The sequence below is a fragment of the Oryctolagus cuniculus genome, chromosome 4 (assembly GCF_051225735.1).
Source record: "Oryctolagus cuniculus isolate XC-2025 breed Fujian yellow rabbit chromosome 4, ASM5122573v1, whole genome shotgun sequence".
Taxonomy (NCBI): domain Eukaryota; kingdom Metazoa; phylum Chordata; class Mammalia; order Lagomorpha; family Leporidae; genus Oryctolagus; species Oryctolagus cuniculus.
The window spans coordinates 107,450,162-107,473,917 of record NC_142870.1 but is presented as its reverse complement, the minus strand read 5'-3'; the positions used below and the strand labels follow the sequence as shown (position 1 = coordinate 107,473,917).

The following is a 23,756-nucleotide window of genomic DNA, read 5'->3' as shown; positions in this document are numbered from 1 at the left end:
TGAGAAGGAAATGCATGGCCCTGTTAGTAGGGCGCTCATTGCTCCAAGTATGTGGCCCTAAGCTTAACTGAATGGTGATGCCATGGCTAATACTCAGAACATGCCTGAAACCCGACCCTAGAAATTTCACCCCAAGTCATTTCATGAGATTCATGTGAACATCAGTCTCACATTCTAGTATCACCTGGTTTATGAACAAAACGAAGTCATCCGCATCACCACAGAATCTGTTCTAGAAGAACACTGGCTTTTGTGAAAATCAAATGCACTTTCAGAGAAGAAGGACTTGTTACCAATGAGGATATTTAAAGAGTGAACTGAAATGTCTGAAAACAACCAATAAAAAAAAAATGCTTCAGGGGGTGGGGGCCGGCTTTGTGGCATAGTGGTTAAAAGCCACCGCTGCAGTGCCAGCATCCCATATGGGCACCAGTTTGAGTCCTGGCCGCTAAACTTCCAATCCAACTCTCTGCTATGGCCTGGGAAAGTAGTAGAAGATGGCCCAAGTCCTTGGGCCCCTGCATCCATGTGGGAGACTCCAAAGAAGCTCCTGGCTCCTGGCTTTGGATTGGCCTAGCTCTGGCCACTGTGGCTATTTAGGGAGTGAACCAGCAGATGGAAGACCTCTCCTCTCTCTCCCTCTCTCCCTCTCACCCTCTCTTTCTCTGTCTCTGCTTTTCAAATAAATAAATAAATCTTTAAAAAAGAAAGAAATAAGAAAACCTGCAAAAATATTTAAAATCTTTGACCTAGTAGGTCTACTTTTTGGGTATCCCTTGAGGAAAAACCTAAAAACCAAAAGATTATATACATAGATGTGGTCACTGTGACATTATCTTTAGTGGCAAGTTCCTAAACAGTCTGTTTTTGGTAATAGGGAACAGTTATGTCCCAAAATGTCACAAGCTTTTTGATTCATCTGTCACAGGGAAAGTTGGGAATATTGTGTGGGAATTTAAGTAAAATAAGTAGTTCATAAAATTGTATGTACAATAGGACAGCACCAAAAAAGCAAGATACTGTATACACAAAAAGAGAAACTGAAAGGAAATATAACAGAAAGTGTATGATGGTTGTGTTAAAGTAAAATTACAGGCTGGTGCCCTGGCTCACTAGGCTAATCCTCTGCCTGCAGCGCCGGCACCCCAGGTTCTAGTCCTGGTTGGGGCGCCGGGTTCTGTCCTGGTTGCTCCTCTTCCAGTCCAGCTCTCTGCTGTGGCCCAGAAAGGCAGCGGAGGATGGCCCAAGTCCTTGGGCCCTGCACCCTCATGGGAGACCAGGAGGAAGCACCTGGCTCCTGGCTTTGGATCGGCGCAGTGCGCTGGCCGTGGTAGCCATTTTGGGGGTGAACCAACGGAAGGAAGACCTTTCTCTCTGTCTCTCTCTTTCTCACTAACTCTGCCTGTCCAAAAAAAAAAAAAAAAAAAAAAGGTGAAATTACAGGTTTTTTTTTTTGTATTTCAAAACTCCTATATCATGATTATTTAACTTTCACAGTAAAAAAATAACAGCCTTAACTTACTACAAGAATTATGCTTTTGTGGGAAAATTCTGAAGCAGCTACGACATCCAATGATTATAGAACTTAAACATTCTCTACCTCCTGACACATACTCATTGACCAAACATACCTTTACCTACTCACACTCCTCTTTACTACTGGCCTGTACACACCCTGCTTGCAAAACTTGTCTTTCTTGCCCAGGCAGAAAAGATACAGAGGGATGAACTATGAGATTCCATCGGTTACTGGACTCTCTTGCTTCTCCTCAGAACCAGCTGACAGCTCATCCTGGTGCTCCACTCCAACGCCCCTTCCTGTAGCCCCGGCCAGCTCTGCCTGGGACACTCACCTCTGCTCTTGTGCTCTTACCACCTGCATCTAGCCTCTGCTTTTTTGAAACTTGCTGCAGTACCATTATCAGTCTCTAGATCTCCCTCACCTTTATTCCCTGAGGCCTAGCATACTCCCTCCTACGAATTGTAGCATGAATGAAGATGCAGAATTTCTATTACTGTTGCTTTTCACTGCAGCTTCCAAATGCATGTTTTATAAGATAGCAGGTAGCTTACCTCCTAGCTTCACTTAGGCTCTTCCTGGAAAAACAAAACAAACAGGAATCCAGGGTAAAAGCAAGCAATTTTGTTGGTTGATCCTTCTGATGCAGCTTTGAGAAAGGGGATGTACAGGGATGACTTCCTGTCAGGGTTATCACCAGCAACGTCTTTACTGTAGAAACTGCCCAGGGGCTTTTGGTCCCTCTTCCATGTATTCACTCAGCAAGCGTGTGAGTGTTTTCTCTGTGCCAGGTACTTTTAGGAACTGGGTACGTATTTGGGAAGCCTGCATACCTTCCCCCTCCTGCTGGGCATGGGGGACAGAGTTACTTAGGAGGAACTGGAAAAACAGACAATTGCTCATGGCAAGATGAAAGATCTGGAAGACAAAGATAGGAAAGAACAGAGTGGGTTGAGAGAGGAAAACAGGGTGAGAGGGAAACTACACTGGGTAATTCAAACAAGAGGCCAAGTCCTCTAACCTCGGACCCACCCCTTGGATGAACATGCAAGGTTTTGTCTCAAATAAAGCACCATCACTGCCAACAACTGCAGTTTTTGTTTCAAGCTTCAAAGAATGACTTCCTGAAGCAATGATTTACAGATGCAATAAAATGGACTGGCTTGAAGTTTTTGTTGAAGACAAGAAGCTACTAAAACTAAACAATGCCAGGAAAATGCTTTGTTTTCTATCAAATTATATTATTCGGCCACCAAAATTTAAATGCTATTCCACAGGTTTATAACAGATAATACACATCTTTTAAAAATCTGTTTATTTATTTATTTGAAAAGCAGAGTGACAGGACAAAAAAAGATCTTCCATCTGCTAATTCACTGCCCAAATGGCTACAACGGTCAGGGCTGGGCTAGGCCTAAGCCAGGAGCCTGGAAGTCCATCCAGGTCTTCCACATGGGTGGTAGGGACCCAAGCACTCTGGTCATCTTCTGCTTCCTCTCCAGGCACATTAGCAGGGAGCTGGATCAGAAGAGGAGAAGCCAGATTCCAACAGGTGCTCTGATATGGGATGCCAGCATCGCAGGCAGCAGCTTAACCTGCTACACCACAACGCTGGCCTCGGAGAACATTTTTAATAAGTAATTTTAAGTTCATTTCACCCTTACTCTTGAAAAATCACACATTAGTTGTGTGCTTTCATAATCCTGCTTTTAGCTCATTAGAAGTGACCACAACTAAGAGTGAAACAGATCTTTAACAGTACTGGGGCTCCCAGGGCTCAATTAGGTAAAGATCTCCCTCAAGTTTTCATTTTACACTTTCAGAAACTCAACAGAAGTAGCTCTCTGTGGGGATCACACTCACCACTGCAGACTTTTGCACCTGCTGCCTTCCTTTCTTGGAATGCCCTTGCCGTCTGATCGACAGAGCCTTTTCTCTTTCCAGACTCAGCTCAGCCAGTGCTTCCTCCGGGTTCTTCTGCCCAAGTTCATCAGGCGCACAGGGGCTTCCTCCATCAGGTCCTCACAGTGCCCGCTACACACTACAGCCTAAAGTACTCTGAAGGCTTTGTTGCGATTGTGGCCCTACTGGCTCTTCAGAGTGTGAGCATTTCAAGGTCTCTGCAGTGTCTGGCACATTCTGGGTGATCGATAAATGTCTGCTGAAAATACACTTTCACTTTAGAAAAGGAACCACGTGTAGAGCTGTAACAGTCTCACACTGCACGTTTAAGTGTAACTTCAACGTTAATAAAAAGACCTTAAAAGCAAACCTAGATCTCCCGCATGCCTGTAAAACCACAGGAACCAATTTTCATTGTGGCTACATTTACCAGTGTTAGAGCTTCTTTCCCTTCTGTGTCCTGTTTTATTGTTTTTATAGCAGCGGGCCCAACACAGAACATAATTACAAATATTCAGCTGTGCACAAGAGGAGCTAATGTTAAGTACAAGCAGGAGACACCATTCTTTTCTTTCAAATAACTACCTAAACACAACTTGGGTCTACAAGGGTCTGGACTGTAAGTCTCAAGAGAGGACCTGCCTTGCCTTACCCAAGGACCTGCAATAACATAATATCTCCCCACCTCCTCTCGCCCCCGCCAACAATCAGTACACAGGTCAGAGTGCCAATGGTCAAACAGGAGCACAATGAGCTCCTTTGCTAGAGCCTTCCCCAGCCCTCCACAGACATGATGTGGTCAGGACAAAGACCAGTGGAATTTCTCGAAGGTCAATAATGACTGTAGCGGTTAAGTATGCTGCATGATTCCCTGGACCCTCAAAGGATATAGAATTAAACTTACCATTTCGATAATTTTTTTTTTTTTTTTGACAGGCAGAGTGGACAGTGAGAGAGAGAAAGGTCTTTCTTTTGCCGTTGGTTCACCCTCCAATGGCCGCCGCGGCCGGTGCGCTGCGGCCGGCAGGCACATTGCGCTGATCCGAAGCCAGGAGCCAGGTGCTTTTCCTGGTCTCCCCTGCGGGTGCAGGGCCCAAGCACTTGGGCCATCCTCCACTGCACTCCCGGGCCACAGCAGAGAGCTGGCCTGGAAGAGGGGCAACCGGGACAGAATCCGGCGCCCCGACCGGGACTAGAACCTGGTGTGCCGGCGCCGCAAGGCGGAGGATTAGCCTATTGAGCCATCATGGCACCAGCCAGGATATAGAATTAAAAACACTGCCCATGATTGCCGGCCCCTCGGTGAAGCCTGCAAACAGCATAAACAGGACCAGGGTGGTTAAAGGGCAAGGGAGGGCTGGTCAGAAGACAGTTAACCACTGGTAATACCAAATGAAAGTGTTTCAGACATTAAAATTCTATTGTTTGCCCCCACAATATGCTTTTGTAGACAGGAAACTCATGTTAATGTCTTCAGAGCAATGGAAAATCACTACAAGTAAGTTCCTTCTATAGATAAAGCCAACAATATTTTTCTTTTCATCAATGACATAGCTATATTTAATCAAATATAATTACATGATTTTTATTTGGCTCTGTGAGGAAATTAGACTGACAAGTTATTGGTTTGAGTAAGGAGCTGCTTCTGTGGCTTCCGGTACATGGAACATTGTATAAAACATTGACCTCCCGTCCTTGGCAAAAGTACATTATGTGTATTTACCTTATCAATGAAAAAATACTTTTTATTTCATTTTTTCTGAAAGACAGACAGACACCTTCCATCTGCTAGTTCACTCCTCAAATGCCCACAACAACCAGGTCTGGGCAAGGTTGAAGCCAATCTGGGTTATCCATGTGGGCGGCATGGACTCCCCCCAAGGAGTGCATTAGTAGCATAGCTTGAATTAGGGCCAGCTTGAGCCAGGACTTGAACCCAGGCACTCCGAAATGGGATGCAGGTATCTCAAGCCGCACCTTAAACTACTAGGTTTAGATGCATATCCCATAGCCAGTATTTTTAGAGATGAGAAAACCAAAACTTTGTGAGGCTAAAATAACAGTAAGTAGTTTGGCTTCAGTTCCTGAAATTGTAACTGTCGAAGGTGGTGACTAGGGGCAGGCAGTGTGGCACAGTGGGTTAAGTCACCACCCATGAACCTGGCATCCATCTGAGCACCGGTTCGAGTCCTGGCTGCACCACTTCCAATCCAGTTCCCTACCAGTGTGCCTGGGAAGAACGCAGAAGATGGCCCAAGTACCACAGAGGATCCTGGAGTTCCAGGCTCCTGGCTTTGGCCTGGCCCAACCCTGGCCCATTGTGGGCCACTCGGGAAGTGAACTGGTAGATGGGAGATTTTTCTCTCTCTCTCTTTCTGTTTGTGTGTGTGTGTGTGTGCGCGCGCTTCTCCCTCTCTCCCTCTAACTCTGTCTTTTAGAGAAAAATAAATGAATCTTGAAATAAACAAAAGTTGGAGACTAAACAAAAGCATAGCCAGAACCCAAACCCCGACACTCCAACATGGGATGCAACAATCTTAAGCAAGGTTTTAACTGCTGCACCAGACACCTGACTCCTGTATGTGTATTTAAATGTTACACTGATAACTAGAGAGTTAGCAGGATTCAGTCTAAAATAGTGTTTAATATTCATCAAATGTGAACTTTTTTAAAAAAGATGCATTTATTAATTTTAAAGGTAGAGTTACAGAGAAGCAGAGGCAGAGAGAGAAAAAAAAAGTCTTCCATCTGTTGGTTCATTCTTAAAATGACCACAGTGGTCAGAGCTGGGCCAATCCGAAGCCAGGAACCAGGAGCTTCTTCTGGGTCTTCCACATGGGTGCAGGGGCCCAAGGACTTGGGCCGTCTTCAACTGCTTTCCCAGGCCAGAGCAGAGAGCTGGATCGGAAGAGGAGCAGCCTGGACTCAAACCGGTGCTCATATGGATGCCAGCACTGCAGGAGGCAGCTTTACCAGCTATGATACAGCACCAGCCCCGTGAACCTTGTTTTGAGGCAGTTAAGCTAATCAGCCTTTAAGATACCATATTGTAAAATGTTTCCACATAAATGAACCAATCAACATAAATTGAAAGGTAGTTATTTGGAAATTTAGTGGGAGTTTCTTTACTTTTTCTTTCCTAATATGCGTGTATGTAAATATATTTTTGCACTATTTAGTACATCGGTAACTTCACCTCAAGTTCTAACCACAACCTATAAAGTATATTTTGACTATTTCCTGCCAGCAGTAATAGCTCAGAAGCAATATTGCCAAAGTGAGAGCATGATTTTTGGCAGGCATCCTTGACATCATGCCAACAAACAGGTTGCGGGCGGAAGACGCTGCACGTGAAGCTGGGGCTGACACTCTGCGGGTTCCACCAGGCTGTGGGGCTGATGGCCCATTTGGGTCCTCGCGTTCTTCAGCTTCTCAGGAGAACTCCACGTGGTTGACCACCCACTGGCAGTATTCTTTCTGGGTCTGACACTGTTTCCCGGTTTCTTCCTTGTTCCCTCTAGGTTCTGCCTCCTTTGCCGGCCCCAGTTCTCCCAGCAGCTCTGCCACAGTCTTCTCTCAACACTGCTTCCTCAGGGGTTTTCATGTATTTCCAGGGTTTCCATTATCCCTGACCTGCCAACAGAGGTCCCCGTGTTCACACAACTACTCACACACACTTTGGCAATGGATGTAGTTCTAGGGCAGGTGCCCTTTGGCTCATGAACTGCTCTCTGCCAATGCCGAGCACATAATAATTGCCCAGCTAATACATGATAGAGGCTATGGAAAGCTCCATCATTATGGTAGTCAATGGAAGAGGTAGTCAATTAAAGTGCCTTTAACAACTTTAGATGTCAAAGTCATCTCCTTCATACACACAGGCTAGATCTCTGGGCAGCAAAGAGAGCAGTCATTGGGGCAAATCTGGAGCCCTTTGTTGAGGAAAAGATCAACCCTGTTCACAGAGACTTCATCACTGCCTTCGTACAGACTAGAATTCAAGCAAAGCACTGTAATTTTTATAACAAAATGTCCTATTAACAGCTTTACCTATGAACAGCACTATGGCATAGCAGGTTAAGCCTCTGTCTGCAGTGCCTGCATTCTGTATAGGTGTGGGTTGAGTCCTGGCTGCTTCACTTCCAATCCAGCTCCCTGCAAATGCGCCTGAGAAAGCAGCAGAGGATGGCCCAAGTGCGTGGGCCCCTGCCACCCACGTGGGGGACCATGAAGAAGCTCCTGGCTCCTGGCTCCTGGCTTTTGACTGACCCAGCTCTGGCTTTTGCAGCCATTTGGGGAGTGAACCAGAGGATGGAAGAGGTTTCTCTCTGTCTCTCCCTCTCTGTCTGTAACTCTGACTCTCAAGTAAATAAATAAATCTTAAAGTTAAAACTAAAACTTTCTCTCAAGTACCTGAAGTCTAAGGACTCTCTTCAAATGACACCAAAAATTCTAAACTGAGTTGACAGCTTGAGATCTTGGACATAACACAGTGATTGTCGAGGAGATGTGTAATTTCTCCAGTTCTCAGAGCATTAACCCTGGACAGAGTATGTGGATTTGAATCCTGGCTCTTCCACTTACTGGCTGTGTGACTCAGGCAGATACTTAAACTTTACCCTCTGTGTCTCAGTCTTTTCATTTACAAAGCCAGAATAACAATGGTACTTACCTCACAGGATTTTATAAGTTGGGTTAATATAAGAAAATCAGAATAATCACATTGATTGAATCAAGCCTGGAGAGAGGCACTGTCATTATCCCCACTTTCACAAATAAAGAAACTAACACTTACAGAGGTCAAGTAACTTGTTCAACTAGTCACACAACTAGTAAGTGCTAAAGCCAGAATTTAAATCTTTTCACTGTAGCCAACTGCAGTTCATGTTAAGATCTACTCCTGTGGGGCCAACACTGTGGCATAGTGGGTAAAGCCACTGCCTGCAGTACTGTATCCCATATGAGCACCAGTTTGAGTTCTGGCTGCTCCACTTCATATCCAGCTCTCTGCTATGGCCTGGGAAAGCAGTAGAATTTGTCCCAAGTCCTTGGGCCCCTGCACTCACATGGGAGACCTAGAAGAAGCTCCTGACCCTTAGCTTCAGATTGGTGCAGTTCCGGCCCTTGTGGCCATTTGGGGAGTGAACCCGCAGATGGAAGAACTCTCTCTCTGCCTCTGCCTCTCTGTAACTCTGCCTTTCAAATAAAATAAATAAATCTTTAAAAAAATCTCCTATATAGAAGTCCACAGACCTAAGAGCAGTAACACATTGACAATAAGGATGAAAATCTGGGCCAACATTGTGATGCAGTGGGTTAAGCTGCCACCTGCGACCCTGGCATTCTATATAAGCATCGGTTGAGTCCTGGCTGCCCCACCTCCAATCCAGCTCCCTGATAATGCAACTGGGAAAGCAGTGGAAGATGGCCCAAGTGCTTGAACTCCTGCCACCCAAGTGAGAGGCCTGGATGGAGTTCCAGGCTCCTGGTTTGTCTGGCCCAACTCAAGCAGTTGTGGCCATTTGGGGAGTGATCTCATTCTCTCTCTGTAACGCTGCCTTTCAAATAAATAAATCTAAAAAAGGAAAAAAAAAGAAAAAAAAAAAGCAACATATTTAAATAGTGCATTGTAGTATACTGGAGGGAACTGCCAAAAATTAGATCTCGAGAAAATGTTCCTTATGTGCCAGGTACTGCTCCCAATGCTTTGCATATTATCTAATGAGTGAGAAAGAGGATGACAATGAGCAATGAAGCCTCACACACACACATCAGCTTATGAACTCTTCACAGTAAGTCAATGGGCTAAGTATTATAACTAGTTGCTGGATCAGGAAACAAACTCACAGGTTAAATACCCTGTGGAAGGTCACACAGTTAGAATACCTCAGTCAGTCCCCTTGATCCCCAGGTCTGGGCTCTTAAATGGATATGTTCCACAAAATTTGCTAATACTCTATCAGCTGTATGAGATATTTTGTAAAATAAGAGACCTGTAGTCAACTAAGTGTGGGACTTGGTGAAAATTCTCTTGATATGAGTGTAGTAAGAATTCTAAAATCTTTCGGTTAAGAAAAAAATTCTTGATTAATTGCTTAACTCAATAGTTCACAAACTCAGTGAATCACAGAACCCTTTGCAATGTGTGTTATACATTCTTTTTTTTTTTTTTTTAATTTGCCAGATGGAGTTACACAGTGAGAGAGAGAGACAGAAAGAAAGCTCTTCCTTCCGTTGTTCACCTCCCAAATGGCCACCACGGCCGGAGCTAAGCTGATCCGAAGCCAGGAGCCAGGTGCTTCTTCCTGGTCTCCCATGTGGGTGCAGGCGCCCAAGCACTTGGGCCATCCTCCACTGCCCTCCCCGGCCACAGCAGAGAGCTGGACTGGAAGAGGAGCAACGGGGACTAGAACCCGGCGCCCATATGGGATGCTGGCGCCGCAGGTGGAGGATTAACCTAGTGAGCCACGGCACCGGCCCCTGTGCTGTACATTCTTAAGGCAAATAAGGAAACTTATTCTGAGGTTGTCCCTGGACTCAGAGCTACTAAGCAAAGCAAAACCCAATTCAGTGCAAACAGCAAAATGAAGTTTAAGCGGAAGTAATCAGAAACCACTAACGAACTTCTACCACAGGACATTCCATGGATCATACCCACATAAGGCCCATGTCTAGCTGCAGCCAGTTAAGTAATTTCTCCACTTTGCTGCCCGTTTGGTCTATGACAGCTCACTGTTCATGCTGCAGAGTGGAACTCTGAGCTTCTTGAGGTTCTGAGCCTGCCTGACTCATCATCATCACTTGGTCTTTGCCCAGATGATTGCTATCAAATTTATTTTGCCTAAAGGTTTTTTTTTTTTTTTAATGATATTAAGATCTCCCAGAATTAAAATGTGTAAATACATGACATGCTCAGTCTTTCTTGGTGTGATGCATGCTCACAGGACCAGAACAAATGAGTTTAGAGTTGGGGGTGGGCATGGGGGACACAGGGGCCCTGACGGGAGACTGTCGCCTGTCGTTGGCAGGGCTCTGGGGCCAGCAGACCTGGCTCACAGCCAGCCGCACTAGCAGCTGTGTGTCTGTGAACAGCTTCACTCTGTGGAGCCTTTATTTCCTTATTTCCTTTCTGTAAAGTGAAGACATTAATCCTACTATTTTCCTAGGTGATTGTCTACCATTCAGCACGTGGATCCAGCGTAATGCAGAGACCTGCAGTCTATTAGAAGCAGATCATCTTCTCAAAGCAGAACTGACTTGCCTTACTACAAAAGCGAAGGAAGCAGCGGTTACTGCAGCTCCTGCCTCTCAAGAGGAAGAATTATGCTACGAAATGGAAGTGGCTGAAACTTGGGAACAAAATGATCCTATCTTAGAACTAATGTGCATACCAAATCAGTGTGGTAAACATCTTGCACTTTAGGAAAACAGATCAAAAGGTTCAAGGTTATGAGGCTGCTGTTGTAGTATAGTGGGTTAAGCCACCACCTGCAGTGCCGACATCCCATATCAGAGCCCTGGTTGAGCCCTGGCTGCTCCACTTCTGATCCAGCTTCCTATCAATGTGCCTGAAAAGGCAGTGGAAGAAGGCCCAAGTGCTTAGGAACTTGCCACCCACATGGGACACATGGATGGAGTTCCAGGTTCATGGTGTCAGCCTGGCCCAGCCCTGGTCATTGTGGCCATTTGGGGAGTAAACCAGTAGATGGAAGATCTCTTTGTCTCTCCACTCTCTGTGTCATTCTGCCTTTCAAATAACTAAAATAAACTTAAAAAAAAAAAAAGTCATTTGTGTCCTAGAGTAATATTGTGGGACAGGCAGCTCAGAAGGCAGTGTGTCACATCATTTCTCAGGGGCACTCATCAGGTATCCCATTCAAGAAGAAGTAGAAGAGATAGAATGGTATCAAATGAAGGAGGGAATTTGCCAGTAATTGTTTAAGGAAATGGTTTGTAATTACAACTGATATTTAGCTGGAAACAGATACCTAATTCATTACAAAAAGTATTATGAGGAAGTTAGAAACATAAAAAACCATGAGGTTTGCAAAAATAAAAGTTGCAAAGGACAACAAAAAGCCACTTTGGCTAAGTTCCAAGACAGAAGCACATGGGAGCACTAGGTCAGCCCCTGGGGACAGATGCAGCAGCACAGACACCGCAAGAAAGCAGAACCACGGATCCCCATTCTCCCTCTGGTTTCTGTATCACAAATGATCTTCAAACAAAGCAAGACAAAAATGCAAGCCCAAAATGGTAACAGGGGAATTATGACAGGCAAGGAAGCTTACGATTATGATGGGAATCTGTCAATAAATACCCACATGAGAGAATAAGCACAATGGCCATAAAGGAAACACAAAATGCTAGCAGAGGGTAGAGAGGGAAAGGAAGGTTGGCTGGCGTTTCAAGGAGAGGATGAGGAAGTCTCTAGAAAAGATGATTTTGAGTTGGTGTTGAAAGATGTGTGGGATGTTGGCCAAAGTAAGAGGGTAGGAGGGCATGCAAGGAAGACAGGACAAGAGGTAGTGTCAGACACGTGACGCTGGGGTTGGCCGAGGGCGCCAGCCAGGGTGGGATGAGGGAGTGGAACTGGAGGCTCAGCATTCAGGACTCAGGCACAGGGACCCTTCTACAACTTTGGCTTGACTGGGCTGAATGGCTACAAGTCAACTGACTGTAGCCTGGGCATCAGTCCAGGTTTGCCTGGGAATAATTCTGGTTTGAAACTGTTGTCCAAAAAGAAGGGAGAAAGAGAGAGAGAGAGAGAGAGAAATGGAGGGAGGAAAGGAGGGAGGGGTTGGGGGAGTGGTGCTGTGGCATAGCAGGTTAAGCTGCCTCTATGACCCCAGCATCCTGCCTACTCCACTTCTGATATAGCTCCTTGCTAAGGAGACTGGGAAAGCAGTGGAAGATGGCCCAAATGCTTAGGCCTTTACCACTCATGTGGGAGACCCATATGGCGTTCCAGGCTCCTGGCTTGGGCCTGGCCCAGCCCTGGCTATGGTGTCCATTTGGGGAATGAACCAGTAGATAAAAGTCCTCTCCCTCTCTCTCTCTCCTTTTCTTTCTGTATCTCTGCCTTTCAAACAAATAAATCTAAAAATAAAAGAAAGAACCTGTTTTCCCAGCAAGGTTATTAGAAGCAGCCCCTGTCATTCTCGAAAATGTCTTGGTTTGGATAACAAATGATATAGCTACTAGACATATGTAACATGGGACCCTCTGTGTTTAATAACAGTAGTCATAACAATGTGTACTTTTAACAGGGACAATCTGTAGAGAGGGGAGCTTCTCAACAGGTACACAACAAATGGGTTATAGGAGGCCGCTCCAGATACTGATATTTAAGTGTATTATAGGGATCACAACTTAAATCCATTTTTAATAACTTCAAGATTTATCAGAGTTTGCATTCTGACCATTTGCATAATTCTCTCTATAAATCATGTATATTATGCCATTCAAAACCATACAGTTTCTCCCCAAATTATATCCCATACTTTCAAGGTGTACCACAGAACTCTAATCATCTCTATGACATGAAAAAGACAGGTCAGGGCTGCCGTACAGTAACTGTGAGAGCTCAGAAAAGGTCAGGACACAAAGAATGCACTAACGACACCCTTCCGAGCATTCTTCCAGCACGGCCCAGCAGTGAGCACAGGCCAGCAGAAGTTCGGGAAATTCCATGGCGGCCCCTGCTTTACCAGTGAAACTCACCACGTGATCCTGAGGATGTCACTGACCTGTTCTGAACCTTAAGCCTCCTCAGCTGACAAATGGAACTAGCTATGCCCACCAGTTATTTACCACACAATAAAACAAGTGAAGCCTTTCACAAAACCCAAAGGGCTATCTAAATGTATGGCATAGTAAAAAATTATGTTCCTTATGGTCCCATTTCCCTTAGGACTGGTCCCTTCTTCCTCTCACCCTCTCTCACCCGCAGGGGTTCCCTTTGCTAGGAGCCCCCAGGCCAGCTCTCACCCCACACACATTTGCATCCACCGCTTCCGCTACTTCGCACTTGCCACCGGCGCCAAGTCCACATCTCCAGCCCAGCCTCCCTGTCCTGAGCTCTGGACCTCTACGTGCGGCTGCTGTGCGTGGACCAGCCCCCCACTGACTCTTCCCACACGGTCTGTCGTCGCCCTTGGGCCTGCCGCTTGTCCTGTCAGGATCAGCGTCTCCACTGGCCTTGGGTTCCAGAGTCTGGGCCAAGAGTCATCCCTGACCGCTCCCCGCTTACTCCTTCCCCTCCTCAGCAGCTGCTCTGCTCAGCCTCCCTCCCAACCAGCCCCCAGCCTCATGCACCAGGCCTCGCTCTCACCTGCACTCGGGCTTCCTATGTGGTCTCTTGCCTTCACTTTTGCTTTCTTAAATTGAGGTCTCTTCATGGCTACCAAGGAGGCTGCCCTTCAACACAGATTTAACCACGTGACCTCCCCACGACAAACCTTCCCGTGCTCCTTCTGTACCCACAGAGCCCTTCATTACCTGATCAGTACTTCCTTTTGACCTTGCTCCCTGATCTTTGAACTTTAAATCCCTGCCAGTCTAAACCACTTTTACTTCCCAAACTGTACCAGCCTATTCCAGTAGAACCATCACGAATACAAGGTGCATGTTATGAAGAAACTGTGAATGGATTTCAAACATTTTTTTGAACCAAAATAAGCTTATCTTTTGATTACAGTGTCCATGAACTCTTTTTTTGAGAGTTAGAGCTACAGACTGAAAGAAAGGTCTTCCATTGGCTGTTTCACTCCCCAAATGGTTGCAGCAGTCAGAGTTGAGCTGAATCGAAGCCAGGAGCCAGGATGTTCCACTGGGTCTCCCACATGAGTGCAGGGGCCCAAGCACTTGTGCCATCTTCTACTGCTTTCCCAGGCCATGGAAGAGAACTGGATCAGAAAAGGAGCAGCCGGGACTGGAACCGCACCCATATGGGATGCTGGCACCCTAGGCAGAGGTTTAGCCCACTGTGCCACAGCACCGGCCCCTCCATGAGCTTTTGGAAGGTTCCCTCATGCTGCTGCTCTTTGTCGGGGCGTCCCTTTCACCCCTTTCTTCCCCGCAACCTGCTACACTTGGCTGGTTACTATAGAAAGGCAATCTAGCACAATGTTAAGCTTTCAAGCTCAGGAGTAAGGCAGATTGGAGTTGAATCAGGCTCCACCTCTTACAAACTTTTCTTTACATTTCAATTTTCTCCTTTGTCGCATAAGGAAAAATAAGAACATGTGCCAAAGGCAGGTGTTTGGCACAGCAGTTAAGTAGCCACATGGAGGCCTACGTTTCATATTGGAGTGGCTGGGTTTGAATCCTGGCTCAGTTTTCTACAGATGTGTTCCCTGGAAGACAGCAGGTGATGGTCTGGGGTCCCTACCAATCATGTGGGAGACCTAGATCGAGTTACTGGCCCCTGGTTTCAGCCTGGTCCAGTCTTGACCGTTGTGGGCATTTGGAGAGTGAACCAGCAGATGGAAGATATGATATCTATGTCTCTCTCTCTGCCTTTCAAATAAGATAAACTTCACACTAAAAAACAGTGCCTGTTAGTATTAAAGTAGGGACTTAATGAACTGCAGACAAATAGCACAGTATCTGACAGAGTAAATGCTCACTACTCACTTGACTGATGTTATTTTCACTGTAAACATTCAACCATGAGAGATCAGATACCAATGTGAAACAACCACTCCCCAATGCACAAGTCTACTTTTCAAGGCTCTTATAGCAATCCATAAATGCCTGTCTCATAACCCTTCTTCCATCATTCAGGGGCACACTATGTCACTGTCGGAGTTTGATGCCCCTCACTCAAATGTAAGCTCCTCACATTATACATTCATCTTATTCAATTCTCCTTTGCCAGCTCCCAGTATTTGTGTTCTGTTAATATTTAATAAATAGGTGATAACTTCCAGATGGTAGGATTTTAACTTTATTTTGGAAACACTGAAAGACAGATTGTTAAAATTTCACAGTGACATATCCTGGATTAGGCAGGGAATACAACCAAGTTTATCACTTGCAAATTCAATTACATTTCCTCATTCTTTGTAAGCATAAAATGAATGAGAAAGGAAATGACACTTCTTATACAGTTTCATTGCAAAGTAAAAATCAGTATCTGCTATTTTAAAAGAAGTGGGGGAAAGTGTTTGGCATAGCAGCTAAGATCCCTTAAGATGGGCCTGGGTTCAAATCCTAGCTCTGCTCCTGATTCTAGCTTCCTGCTAACGTGCCCTGGGAAGCAGCAGGTGATGGCTCAAGTAGTTAGGTCCCTTCACCCCTAAGGGAGACCTTGATTGAATTCCTGGCTCTGGCTTCCAACTAGCCCAGATTTGGCTGTTATGGGCATTTGGGGAATGAGCTAGTAGCCTGGAGATATGTCCCTCTCTCTCTCTTTCTCTCTCTCTCTCTCTGCCTTCAAATACAAATTAAAGTAACTGTATATACAAAGAAGATTTAAGAGTAACTGCACTTTCACATTTCACAGAAATGTTTTCTGATCAAGCTCAAGATGTTAGAAATAGATGTTCCATTAAGATAATTGATGACAGTGGTATTTCTGTGCTCAGGGCTGCATCTGTAGAAGTGCTAGCGAAACAAGGGAAACTATAAATTAGGAAAATCTTACTCATCTGGCAGTTGAATTAATCTGACGTTAGTGTTTCATAGAAGCAATCTGCAGAGACCAACAGACTGCTCCCCTTTCCAAACTAATACTGATGAAACACTATTGCTGCCTTGTTTTTAACAAAAATCCCATCAAACAAGCCAAAAAGTATTGTGACTGCCAAAATTTCCAACTCACATGAAAAAATATACATTGTTACAATTCTAGAAGGTGGTAGACAAAATTCAATATTTATTAATGTTTGAAAAGTTAATTTTACCTGACATTAGTAAATGTTCCAGTTGAAAGATATTCTCAAAAAGCTTAGCATGTTGGTGTTCTACAGGGTTTTCAGCTGAGCTGTCACTTAAACCACACCCACACAACCCAAAAGCACATCATGCACAAAAATTCAGGTGAGGTCACATTAAATCCCAACAAGTCTGGGGACTTTTCATAGGATGAACAACCTTGCTCAGCTGGTCTAAAAACATTCACCCACAAACCATAGGGGAACCTTCTGCAGAAATGCCCACTGTAGCTACCTCTCTTTTACTTTATGGCACTGAAAATGTTCATTGTGTAAGTACTGGCAAGTGAGAAAAAGATCAAGACAAAACAAGTCAGACACTGCCCTGAACTCCCTTAGCTACCATTATGACCATGATCGCTCAGACAGAGCTTCTCCTTCCTATGGCGTTTGGAATGGGCAGCTCTTCGAAGATACCCACAGACTCCTAAGGCTTTTCTGCTTTGAAAAGCAGAGAGACAGCGACAGCTCCCGATCTGCTGGTTCACTTCTCAAAGGACAGAGGATAGAGCCAGGAGCTCCATTCTGCCACATGGGTGGCAGAGACTCAATCAGTTCAGCCATCACCATTGCTTCCCACGGTCTGCACTGGCTGGTGGAAGCTGCAGTCAGGAGCCAGAGCTAGGAATTGAACACAGGCACTTGAATGTGGGATGTAGGCAGCTGAGAATCAGGGCTACACACCTGCTCTGGGCTCCTAGGTTTCTCATAGCTTTGTATTAACATGTCTTCCAACCTAGTAGGTTATACTCTTTTGGGTCCTTTTAGAGTCTCCCCAAACACTCACATGGTAGGTTTTCAATCTGTTTCAGTTCTAAGTAACTGAGCAAGAGCACTGTGATAACTAAACCAGGGGTCCATGATAGATTTTTTATTAATTGTGTGGTTTTTTTAAAGATTTATTTATTTATTTGAGAGGCAGAGTTACAGAGGTCTTCCATCCACTGATTCACTTACCAAATGGCCACAATGGCTGGAGCTGGGCTGATCTGAAGCCAGATGCCAAGAGCTTCTTCTGGGTCTCTCATGTGGGTGCAGGGGCCCAAGCACTTGGTCATCCTCCACTGCTTTCCCAGGCCATTAGCAGGGAGCTGGATTGGAAGTGGAGCAGCTGGGACTCAAACCAGCACCCATATGAGATGGCATGGCTGCAGGCGGAGGCTTAACTTACTCCACCACAACCTGGCCCCTGCAATAAATTTTTAGAGGAAATTTAACTACCAAAATGTACATCATATTGATATGCATAAGCACATCAATTCCACATTAGAAGAAGGAAACTTATTTTTGGGCTCCCAGAAAAAGTTTTAAAATACTTTCTTCTGACTTCACGTTTACTGTGGCAATATACAGATATTAAAATAAAGGTAAGATTCCTTGTGACCTGGAAGGAAAATCATTATATTTGAAATTATCAGGGCTGGTGCTACGGCTCAGTAGGTTAATCCTCTGCCTGCAGTGCTGGCATCCCAAAGGGCCCGGTTCTAGTCCCAGCTGCTCCACTTCCAATCCAGCTCTCTGCTATGGCCTGGGAAAGCAGTAGAAGATGGCCCAAGTCCTTGAGCCCCTGCACCCTCATGGGAGACCCGGAAGAAGTTCCTGGCTCCTGGTTTTGGATTGGCCCAGCTACGGCCATTGCATTTGGAGAGTGAACCAGCAAATGGAAGACCTTTCTCTCTGTCTCTCCCTCTCTCCGTCTATAACTCTACCTCTCAAATAAATAAATAAAATCTTTTAAAAAATAAAAAAAATTATCTTCCTGCTTGTTCTCTATATCCATTTTCAGTTTTTCAAACAATGCTGCAAGAAAAAGAAAGAATCAGAGAGAGAGAGAGAGAACAGAAGAGGTTGGTGATTCCTCACATTTCTCATAAACGGCAGTGCTTTCAGATGAGCTGAACGAGGCCTTGAATCCTGTAAAATGCTCCCTTTTTTACAGCCACAGGTTTGCTTAGATCCAGCATCTCTTACCAAAAAATTCTCTCCAGAGGGATTGCTGGGTTTAAAGCTTCCCAGGGCTGTTGCCAAGCTGTCCTCAACTAAAGTGGTTCCAAAGTACATTCGCTCAGCACTGTACACTTGTCAGTGTCTTCTGCTGTGCTAGAATTGCCTTTGATTTTTTTTTTAAATCTTCGTTTGAATAGCATTTTGAAAACAGTCCTCAGAACTTCCCAATTAGCCCTCTAGTCTCCTGCTGTCAGTCATAGCTAAACTGATCCCCTGCCCCTTCCTAGGCTTGCCCACTGCTGCACCGCTGAAATCTGCCAGGCTACTCTTTTATCCCCTTAGACTCTCAGAGCCACAGTATCAACCAACTAATCTGAGAAACTAATCCATGCTAATGTAAAAGGGCTTATTCCCAGGAACATGTATGCAATACAACTTGAGCAATTCAAGGACAATATATCATCCACAACAGCAAGGCATTTTATTTATTTCATAGATCCATGGTTCTCGTGTTTTGCTGCAATTGCAATCACCTGAGGCGATTTCCTAGGAACACTGCTAAAAATACTCACATCCCAGGGATTTGGAATAAATATGGTATTAAGGTATGACTGGGGCATCAGGATTTTTTTTTTTTTTTTACAATTTATTTATTTGAAAGAAACACAGAGAGACTTAACCTACCCAACAGCACTGGCGCCATCAAGTTAGAGAGTCTAAGCAGCTTCTTCTTAGGTAATACTAGAGGAACCAGGCCGGGCGCTGTGGTGGAGCGGGTTAAGTAGTGCCTGTAGTGCAGCATACTATCTGGGTGCCAGTTCGAATCCAGCTGCTCTACTTCCGATCCAGCTCCCTGCTAATGCGCCTGGGAAGGCAGAAGAAGATGGCCCAAGTCTTTGGGCCCCTGTACCCACATGGAAGACCTGGATGAAGCTCCTGGCTCCTGGCTTCAGCCTGGCCCGGCCTGGGCTGTGGCGATAATTTGGGGAGTGAACCAGTGCATAGAAGATCTGACTTTCTCTCCCTCTACTTCTGCCTCTCCTTCTCTGTAATTCTTTCAAATAAATAAATAAATCTTTAAAAAACAAAATACTAGATGACTGTGGAAGCAAAGTACAATGCACATAACCCCAAAATTCTGACTCCCTGCACAAGACAGAGGAGATAAGGAGGGATATGGGGAGGCATTTGCCAAAGACACCACTAATAATGTAGCACTTGAATTGCTTGATGCTAGGTAGGTACTGCTGTGCTAGGAAGCAAACAACACTAATCTCTCAACTAGCTTCAACTGTTTTTGGAAATGAGCCATCTGATTCAAACTACAATTATTTGGCTAAAAAGTTTTATGGAGTAGCTCTCTAGGTGCCACTGTTATAAATCTCCTTCCATTTCCATTCCCCACAATCCACACGACATGGGGACAAACTTTTAGAATGAAAACACCTAACTACATCACTAAACTTCACCGCAGCCTTATGGAGTCACCTGCCCTATCTCACAGGGAGGACTTAGGAGAATGTGAAGTGACAGTGCTCCAGTGCTTTCCCAGCTGGAACACACTTTCATGTCGTTTGTGATGCTTCGAAATTCAGAAGGGAAGCGACAGGCACCACTTCTCTGCTAAGCCGGTGGGGGTGGGGGTGGATGGGACATCTGTTCCCTCATCTGTCCCACACATCACCATCTGCACACACCTCTACCCCGTGGAGCACCCAACAGGGCCTTGCCCTTGAGGACTGGGTGGCTGAGCTGAGAAGAAAGGCTCTCCCCAAACTTGGTGTTTCCCAAATTACTTACACAGGGGAGACTTCTTGGGGAGAGAACTAAGAATAATCTCTGCAGCCAACACAGCGGCCTGATAAGTTTTTCTTGCTTTCTTTAGTTTCAAGTTAACTAGAATTATTCAAAAAATTCCTGGAAAATGAATACCATGGGGAAAAAAGCCATGCATGGATATCAATTTTTGCATCAAAATGAACTCTTAATTCTATTTTTCCACAAACTCTTTGAAGTGCCCTCATACTGTAGACAGCCCTCCCACCCAACTGCTCAAATACTGTTCTCCAGAATCTTTGCAGAGTGATCCTTCCAAATTACATAACCGCCTGGGGGAGGGGGGGCACAGAATCGGAAGGCGGGACTTCCTGTGGAAGGGCTGATCATTGCCCCACCATTGTAGTTAACATCACAGTAAGCAGGAGGGAAGATGGGGGTCTCCAGCTTCAAGACTTGTCCTCAGGGACAAAAGCAACCTTGGAGGTGGAGAAAGAAGCTGGGTTCAGGAAAAGCAAATCCAAACTGTAAACACGCTACAGTGTCCCAGGAGGGGTGTGTGTGAACGTAAGCCCCTACACCATGTAATCCTACACATAATCAAGGAGGACAGGGACAAGGAATAGAAACCCTCTAAGAAAATCACGGTTTTTCTCCCTCTTTCTCCAGCTGTCATTCCTGAAGGAAAGACTTTACAAAGGTTGGGGGAAGGAGGAGAAAGGCTGGTTTTGGAGGTGGGTTATTGAGGTTAGAGCAGGCCGCTTAGAAATGCTGTCCAATGGGACGGCTCAGCCCTGGCTGCAGACTGTAATTTACATTTTAGATTCTCTGACACTAAAAATAGTGCCTCTTGCAGTGGAACAAGCCTGAAACAGATTTTCCTGTCCCAGGGGTGGGGAGAACCGCACACCCGTGTTACAATAGGGAGAAATGGGATCCTTCCAGGCTAAGGTTCAGGAAAAGGTTATCTCCTTGACAGTCAAGGACGTAAAGAGAGGCCGGGCAAACAGAAAACACACATCCAGCAAAGCCGAGCCGCCGCCGCACCTTAACCGCCACCCCAGCCTCCCGGCCTCCTGCCTGGAGCTGCGCCGGAGACGAACTGGGAGATCCGTGCGGCCCCTTCAGCGCCCCGAGGGCCCTGCCTGCTGCCCTCGGGAAGGAGCGCCGCGAGCCCAGGGCCGTGGGGGCCGGCCCGCCCGCGCCCGTGGCTTCTAAGTGGCTGCCTTCCCCGGAATCAGAACCTAATGCATTTAACTCACTCTCTGCCGGCCCCTACCGGAGAACGAACACGGGGGAGGGGAGACTTGGAAAAGGCTCAAAGATGGATTCGCTTTTCGATGTTGCAAGCCGAGAGAGAGGGGGCTAGTTATGGCAGGAGAAAGATTAACCCCGTTGCCAAATTCTATCCTAGGACTTCACTTCCCCGGGCACAGTCGTAGGCGAGACACGGACCTAGCCCGCTGCCAGAGAGGGGGCGACTGCGACCTCCCGTACAAGCCTGGCAGAAGCATCTGAGCGTGCGACCGCCCCGCCGCGTTCGGGAGACCTTGCGTTCCCGCGGATCGAGGTCGGAACGCTGCTCCCTTCGGGAGGCCGCGCGAGAGGACCCGGAGCGAAGCAGCGCGCCGCTGCGCCTCACCACTTGCTGTGCGCCCCGGAAAGTCGCGTCCAGCAGCATCAGCTTCCAGGGGTCGGACACGGCGCCCGGCAGCGGGATGTAGACGTAGTAGGCGGCCAGCGCCACCAGGGCGGCGAGCAGCACGCAGGACGACCTCATCCTCCCCCGGCTCCGCAGGCCCGCCGGTGCACCCAGGGGGAAGGGGCGACGCCACCCAGAGACCTCCGGCAAGTTTCTGCCAGAGGCAGCGGCTCCTTGGCTTGTTTCTTATACGCCCAGTAGCCAATCGCGGGTGGCGTCGGGAGGAAGTCGGAGCGCTGACGTGCCCCTCGCGTGTGTCCTTGCCAAGTGTTCCAGGCACCCCAGGTTGGAGCAGGCGCTGGCGCGGCGCGGCGCGTGGCGCAGCGGGCCCTGCAGGACAGCGGCTTGCATTGCATGCCTGTGGCCAGCGGCTTCTTCCCGGAGGTTCTCCAACCCCCAGACCCGAAATTGTTCCAGTGGGTTGAGTCTCCGTGCAAGGCACGGGGGTTCTTTCACTCAAAGTGGAGATGGTATTAAGATAGGCATTAAGTCTTCCAGAGCCAGACTTGCCAGGTAGTATAATATCCAGCTGAGAAGTTGAAAGAAGGGAAAATCCCTGTAGCTCCAACAACGACTCTCATGCGGTACACTTAGCACCCAAGTCTTGGTTTCCAAATCCCTTTCCCTCCTCGTAGCAGGAAACCAGCCCTTTGGCACAGCTCCCTGGAGGAAAGGCGGATTCTAAGGCGGGGGCACGTGGCTTTACAAGATAAGCCCGGCCTGCCGGAAGATAAGGAAGTACTCAAAACATCATGGAACAGGTGGCAGCTTGAAAGAGCTCCTGGTGGCTAAAACTGGCATAATTTTAGCATCAAAACAAACTATCATAATAGGCTACAAACCATTGAAAGTCCAGGAATCTGTACTAAGATAAATGAACAAACAAATAGGGAAAGAGGGAAGGCTTTTCTTACAATGGAATGTCAACTATTAACCACAGAAAATCGTAAATAAATGCTAAAACGAGTGGGTAAAAGCTTGACAAGGGATTTTCATTCCTCATCAGATGACCTCTAATTATTGTTACAAAGTGAAAAAAAAAAACTTACTTTACAGTGGTAAGACTTGGTGGACGCTAGCTGAATGAAACCTCTTCCAGTGGGCCAATGGTAGCGGAAAGGGCATTCAAAACAGGATTCTTGTTAAAGACTGGGGAGAGAGGAGTATGGGCTGAGGGAGAGGAAAGTTCCCTAGCAGAATTACAAGCAGAAATCAGAAAGAAAACATTTGGGATAACTGCTTCATGGAAATAGGTAAGGTCTTAAAACACCTGGCATATGTAAAAATGCATCTTAATATAGTAATTAGAATTTAAAAGACTTTTGAAAGGTTATTTATTTATTTGAAATGCAGAGCCAACAGAGAGAGGCGAGTAGAGAGAGTGAAGATGAGTGAACAAAAGAGAGCAGTCAGTAAAATGCCCTGGTCCTGCTCCTAAGCCCATATGGTATGGTTTGAGTTAAGCAATTGATTTTTCTTTTACATGATTGCTTCAATTTTTATTAATATCTCTTAAGTATATGACACAACAAAACCACTACTTAGCAAAATATTTATTTATTTATTTATTCTTAAAAAAAAAAAAAAAGGCACCCAGGGCAGTGGTTTGATGCAGTTGAGATACTGCTTGTGACTCCTACATTAATAAAAAAGTGCGTGGGTTCAAGTGCTGCCTCCTCTCCTGATTCCAACTTCCTGCTGAGGCATACCCTGGGAGGCAGTAGATAATGGCTCAAGTAGCTGAGTCATTACCAAAAAGATTGAGTTCTAGGCTCCTGACTCAGGCCTAGCCCAGCCCTAGCTGTTTTGGGCATTTGGGACGTGAATCTGTGACCAGGAAACATCTCTTTCTCTGTCTCTCTCTCCCTCCTTCCTTCCCTCCTTGTTTCTTTGCCTTTCAAATAAGTAAAATTTCTTTAAAATTTAAATTCAAATTTACCCCAAATATCATATACTGTACCACGTGACGTGA

The 23,756-nt window shown here is 46.0% G+C and overlaps 1 protein-coding gene across 2 annotated transcripts in view; it reads right to left on the bottom strand.

Moving 5' to 3' along the window:
* Positions 1–22,439, bottom strand: part of NCEH1 (neutral cholesterol ester hydrolase 1) — a 70,460-nt gene extending 48,021 nt beyond the window's left edge. The window contains exon 1 of one of the 2 annotated variants that reach the window (XM_008266500.5): positions 21,725–22,439. In XM_008266500.5, the coding sequence (XP_008264722.3) occupies positions 21,725–21,862 (138 nt within the window). In that variant the 5' untranslated portion in view covers positions 21,863–22,439. Of the gene's footprint in view, positions 1–21,129; positions 21,280–21,724 lie in introns of those variants that run through there. The other variant, XM_070072510.2, reaches the window with a different exon arrangement.
* Positions 22,440–23,756: the final 1,317 nt, after the last annotated feature.